At 44.2% G+C, this 6254-nt stretch overlaps 1 protein-coding gene across 12 annotated transcripts in view; it reads right to left on the bottom strand.

Moving 5' to 3' along the window:
- Rere (arginine-glutamic acid dipeptide repeats) overlaps positions 1-6254 on the bottom strand; it is a 342546-nt gene that overhangs the window by 108855 nt on the left and 227437 nt on the right. For all 12 annotated transcript variants that reach the window (XM_029475940.1, XM_021161463.2, XM_029475947.1 and 9 more), the window contains 2 exons: positions 4082-4206; positions 2953-3052 (listed from right to left, as the gene is read on the bottom strand). In XM_029475940.1, the coding sequence (XP_029331800.1) occupies positions 2953-3052; positions 4082-4206 (225 nt within the window). The remainder of the gene's footprint in view (positions 1-2952; positions 3053-4081; positions 4207-6254) is intronic.

The raw sequence follows: 6254 nt of genomic DNA, 5'->3' as shown, positions 1-6254 counted from the left end.
GAACTCACTTTGTAGACCAGGCTGGCCTCGAACTCAGAAATCCGCCTGCCTCTGCCTCCCGAGTGCTGGGATTAAAGGCATGCGCCACCACGCCCGGCTGAAAAACTTTTAAAGATTCACTAATTACACAAAAATGAAAACTATCCGTCAACACCCCATCAAGGACCCATATACAAAGTTCTTTAAGGAAAATATTAACAGAAGTGGGCAGTGGTGGGGTATTTCAGCACTCAGGAGGCAGAGACAGGTGGCAGCCTTGTCTACAGATCGGAGTTCTAGGACAGGCAGGGCTACACAGAGAAACCAGATCTTGAAAAACTACAAACAAACAGGCAAAATATTAACAAATGAACTGAGATAACAGGACTGAGAAAGATTAATTCTATTAATGAATAGCTGATTACCATTTGAAGGCAATGTCTCTCAGCCTATCAAAACAGGACAGCCACTGTGTGATGACCTCATCAGCTACAAAACGACCAACCAAGAACATCAACACTGAGTCTTTCATGACTCAGTATTAAGCTCTCTAAAATTCCAGGAGAATGTGAGGAAGCACAGATAAGAAACATGTATTAACTGCCCGCACTGGAAGTAGAGGCAAAGGCAGGTGATCTCCGAGTTCAAGGCCAGCTTGCTCTACAGAGGAAGTTCCAGGACAGTTAGGGTTACAGGGAGAAACTTTGTGTGCTGGTTTGAATAGGAATGGTACACATAGACTCCTGTGTTTAAATGCTTGGCCCAGAGGCAGTGGCACCATTAGGAGATGTAGGCATGGCCTTGTTGGAGGAGTCACTTTTGAGCTGGTGTAACTCAAGTTACACCCAGTGTGACACAGGCTCCTGTTGCCTGCAGATCAAGATATAGAACTTGAGGGCTGGAGAGATGGCTCAGCAATTAAGAGCAATTAAGACTGCTTTTCCAGAGGTTCTGAGCTCAATTCCCAGCAACCACATGGTGGCTCACAACCATCTATAATGGGAGCTGATGCCCTCTTCTGGTGTGTCTGAACACAGCTACAATATAATCTCATGCATAAAATATATATATAACTCTGAGCTCCTCCTCCAGCACTATGTCTGCCTGCAGGCTGCCATGCTCCCCACACCACTCCTCACAAAGCAGAAAGCTACCAGAACTACTCAGTAACCCATACTTAGGAGAATCCTGAGGGCTAGGAGTGAGACCTCAAACATGCCAGGAGGGGACATTAATCACATTTCTAGCTTCAGAATTCAAATCTTAAACCATAAGTATAATCATGAAAGCAAAATTATTTCATAAGTCTTTAATAAAAACAAACAAACAAACAAACAAAAACCCCTAGGGCTAGAGATATGGCTCAGAGGTTAAGAGCACTGACTGCTCTTCCAGAGGTCCTGAGTTCAAATCCCAGCCACCACATGGTAGCTCACAACCATCTGTAATGGGATCTGATGCCCTCTTCTGGTGTGTCTGAAGACAGCTACTGTGTACACCTACACATAAAATAAATAAATAAATAATTCTTTAAAAACAAAAGGTGAGCCGGGCGTGGTGGCGCACACCTTTAATCCCAGCACTCAGGAGGCAGAAGCAGGTGAATTTCTGAGTTCGAGGCCAGCCTGGTCTACAGAGTGAGTTCCAGGACAGCCAGGGCTGCAGAGAAACCCTGTCTCGCAAAACCAAAAAAACAAAAGGTGAGTAACACCACTATGGATAGCATTCAATGTCTGCTCAGGGAATACAGCTAAGAGAACGTGCCACCAAGCCAAAAATCTGTGGTTTTTGGTGGTGGTATGTGTGTGGTGTGTGTTATTTAGTTTTTCAGAAATAGGGTTTCTCTGTGTAGCCAGACTGTCTGTAGACCAGGCTGGTCTCAGACTTGAGATCCGCCTGCCTCTGCCTCCTCAGTGCCAAGATTAAAGGAAAGCGGCACCACGACCTGCCAATCTGAGTTCTTAATCCCAGAAACTACATGGTAGAAGTAGAGAAATGACTCCTGTAGGATGTTCTCTGACCTCCACAACTCCAAAAGTGGCATGTTGTTCCTTCCTCACAAAATAAATAAATGTTTGTTTGTTGTTGTGGCAGGGTTTCTCTGTGTAACCACGGCTGTCTTGGGACTTGGTTTGTGTAGATCAGGCTGCCCTCTAACTTAGAGATCTGCCTTCCTCTGCCTCCACCTCCCACTGTTGCTGTCTGCCACTACACTTGGCTTATTTTATTTTTTAAGGTAACAATAGCAGAATCTCCTTTAGTGGGCATTGTGAAGATAACCTAAGATCATCTGTGTACCCAGGACCCAAATGAACGAGATTTCAGTAAAGACAGTTATTACAAGGAACTCATTTGAAGCATCTCGCAATCCCAGGGGTCAGACAGATTAAGATACAGACCTGGAGTTATAATTCCTTTCCCTACGATCTCAGGGACCAGTGGCTAGGTTACAATATTTTTTGGTTTTTTTGGGTTTTTTTTTTTTTTTGGTAAGAGTGTGTGTGTGTGTGTGTACATGCAACCCAAGTGTATGAATGTATACCATGTGTATGCAGGAGCACATAGATGTCATGTCAGATCAGAGGAGGGGCTTTGGCTCCTCCTGGAACTAAGGTTATGGGCAGCTGTAAGAAGCCACGCTGTGCTGGGAACTAAGCACAGCTTCTCTGCAAGAGCATCAGTGCTCTTAAGTGCTGAGCCACCTCACCAGCCTCCACAATGCTTCTGTTCATCTTGAATTAAGTCTATTTATGTAACTTGTCTTTATATGTAAGTTATGTATATGAGGTATGTCATGGGGGAGGAGGTTGCAGGAGGGATTTTCAAAGTCAGCTCATGTGTAAGCACAACAAGCACTCTGAACTGCAGAACCAGCATCATTTGTTTCCTGGCAACACCACAGTACCCTATAGCTCTGCCACACCTTGCTGCACGTTTCTCTTGTGCTCTCTAAAGTGACATCTGGAGACTTACTGTGTTCAGGGCATTGAGAGTGGTGTCATCCCGAGATGCTGCGACACAGCCATCCTCTGTGGAGCCTCCATCACACATCCCTGCAAATGCTGCCATGCTCCTTTGGGGAAAAGAATGGAATTTCCTTGATCAGCACACATCAATATCCGAATACACGATGATTTTTAATCCTTTCTTTGCAGGTACATTTTCTGGAAGATTCCATTAATGCATGTACATTAGGTCAGTCTTCAGCCTGGCCAAGAGTCTAACCCTTCCTCCCTAGGGACAAAAGTGTGACTCTTGTCGGGTCCATGTTCTTTCTCTCGTGCATACTTAGGTTTCAAACCTATGCACATGAAACACCTGTTTCTCACAGTACTCCACTGATTGTGATATTTTCAAAGCACCCATATGTACTATTACTCAGCATTAATTTAAAACTTTGAAGTCCCTGGAAAATAGGTGAAATTAATTCTCATCTACACACCAACTGCCTTTCAATGAACTAACAGCGAAGAGACAAGAATGGGCAGCCACCTACTTCATTTACACCGCCTCCTCTCTGCACCACTGTGCAGCACTGTGGACTGCACACAGCCAAGATGGATCAGCGGCCCCAAGCCCAAGCTATGCACTTCAGTTTTTGCTACTGAACACTGATGAGGCTGCAGGGAGTACCCCAAATCACTACAAAGGTAGGCGCTGCCTGCACTACGGCATGAAGGGACTCACATTTCTCTTCTCCTCTCTGTCATTTGCATGTATGCAAGTTCTATAGGATAATCACAGATAAATGTTCCTGTGTAGGGAAGTCACACAAATGTCAAGCTGGGGTCAAACACTAATGACGAGAACAGAAACTCAGAATGGAACTGTCAAGTGAGGTAAACAACTCTGAACTGTAGTGAGGGTGCTGATAATCACATGTATGGCTGAAGAGGCTCCTTCTGAGGATTGCTCAGTCTTATGTGTAGCAAATACAAAAAGAGGAAAGCTATTTGTGTCAGGTAGGAAGGCTCACTAGCGCAGAGAGCACTTCTCAGAGAGAAAAGGCCCACTACCTAAATGGAGGGAAAGGAGAGATTTTACAGACACCCATCAGTCTGGGTATCCTAATTCAGAAACATTGGGGCTAATTTCCCATTACCTTGCTGCCCTCAAGTACATGAGGAGGTCACAGTCACTGACTCCAGGCATCCAGACAAGCTCCTCATGCTGAGTCACAGTATCACCATCTGGAGAAGGAAATGGTTGCAGATCTGGAAGTTTGGCCTGTAAGACAGGGATGAAGAAGTCACCATCAAGGTAGGCTGCTGGAAAGAGTTATTGCAGAGGCATCTTCTGGAGCAGGTACACTGGTACCTCATGAGCCTCTTTCCTTGGGCAGCAGAAAGGCAAGAGTAAACGTGAATCTAAGCAGTGAGCCGCTCAAAGTCGACAGTATTAGGAAAAAATATTATGAAACACACAAGTGAAACAAACAGACCCCAACGTATCACCTAGTGACAGCTCTGAAAAAGAACAAGACACACATCTCCAAAACACACTCACAAGTCAGACACACAGTGACTCACAGGACTGCACCTAAGGCGAATGTGTGATGGTTAAAACAGAGAGAGCTGCTGAAGTGAACACTAAAAACAGTCTAATTAACTTAAATGGTAGAAACAGCATGGCTAGGAATAAGAGAGCTGCTTACCAAGAAACAGGATGGAGCTCTTTGGACAGAAAGGACTGTGACTTGCTCTGACTCCACAAAGCGAATTGAATGATACACATAAGAACAACCCATCAGCCGGGCGTGGTGGTGCACGCCTTTAATCCCAGCACTTGGGAGGCAGAGGCAGGTGGATTTCTGAGTTCGAGGCCAGCCTGGTCTACAAAGTGAGTTCCAGGACAGCCAGGGCTACACAGAGAGACCCTGTCTCAAAAAAAACCATCAAAACAAAACAAAACGGGCTGGAGAGATGGCTCAGCCTTTAAGAGCCCCGACTGCTCTTCTAAAGGTCGTGAGTTCAAATCCCAGCAACCACATGATGGCTCACAACCATCCGTAATGAGATCTGATGCCCTCTTCTGGGATGTCTGAAGACAGCTTCAGTGTACTTAACATATAATAAATAAAAACAAAACAAACAAAACAAAACAAAACTTATCAGATGTAACACAAATATTCCAAGTAAGAGCAGAAGTGATGACTAAGCAGATTCTAAGTAATCAGGTCTCTGGCCTTCGCCCTGCTAAAGCAGAGCAGGCAGGGACGATGGCTGCCATAACCGTCTAACATAACCGCCTGGGAAAGGCCAGACACCTGCTGGTTATCCAATATTCTAGTCCCAGCAAATGAGAAGCATGGGCATGTTGCTTTGATATTTTACACTATGCTGAAGTTAAAAAGCTCTCGCTCATATAGAGTTTACATGAAAAAAAGCAGATGAGGGTAGAAGCAAAAACTAGAAATGCAAAGGGACACATTTAATATGAAATAGTCTATCACATACACGAAACAAAACTCCATGCCAGTCTCATTAGGCTTATCAGTCATGTGCATGTAGAGGGTAAAACAAAGACAGGAACAGGACTACCCCATCCAGGGGGACGCCCTTATTTCACAGACACTGTCTCCCGCACTCCCCATCTGGTGATCTTCACTTTGAATGATGGCTTCTATTTCTGAATGCTGGATAGTCAGGTTTTTGTGGGTTTTTTGTTTTTGTTTTTTTAAACTTATTTATTTATTATATGTAAGTATACTGTAGCTGTCTTCAGACACACCAGAAGAGGGCGTCAGATCTCATTTCGGGTGGTTGTGAGCCATCATGTGGTTGCTGGGATTTGAACTCTGGACCTTTGGAAGAGCAGTCGGGTGCTCTTACCCACTGAGCCATCTCACCAGCCCCTTTGTTTTTTGTTTGTTTGTTTGTTTGTTTTGTAAGATTTATTTATTTATTTTATGTGGCTCACAACCATCTGTAATAGGATCTGATGCCCTCTTCTAGTGTGTGTCTGAAGACAGCTGCAGTGTAATGATATAAATAAAAAATAAATCTTAAAAAAAAAAACCCACTGGGCTGGAGGTTCAGGTACTCGATGCCACCTAAGCCTGAGCACCCAGGTTAGATCCCTGGAGCCCCTCTTCTGGCTGGATACCTTCTTCTGGTATGTCTGAAGACAGCTACAGTGTGCTCATAAACATAAATAAATAAAGCATTAAAAATTGAAGGAAGGAAGGAAGGAAGGAAGGAAGGAAGGAAGGAAGGAAGGAAGAGAAAGAAAGAAAAGAAAGAAAAGAAAGAAAAGAAAGAAAAGAAAGAAAAGAA

The sequence above is a fragment of the Mus caroli genome, chromosome 4 (assembly GCF_900094665.2).
Source record: "Mus caroli chromosome 4, CAROLI_EIJ_v1.1, whole genome shotgun sequence".
Lineage (NCBI taxonomy): Eukaryota > Metazoa > Chordata > Mammalia > Rodentia > Muridae > Mus > Mus caroli.
Note: the sequence above shows the minus strand (reverse complement) of the source record. Positions and strands in the feature narration are given on the sequence as shown.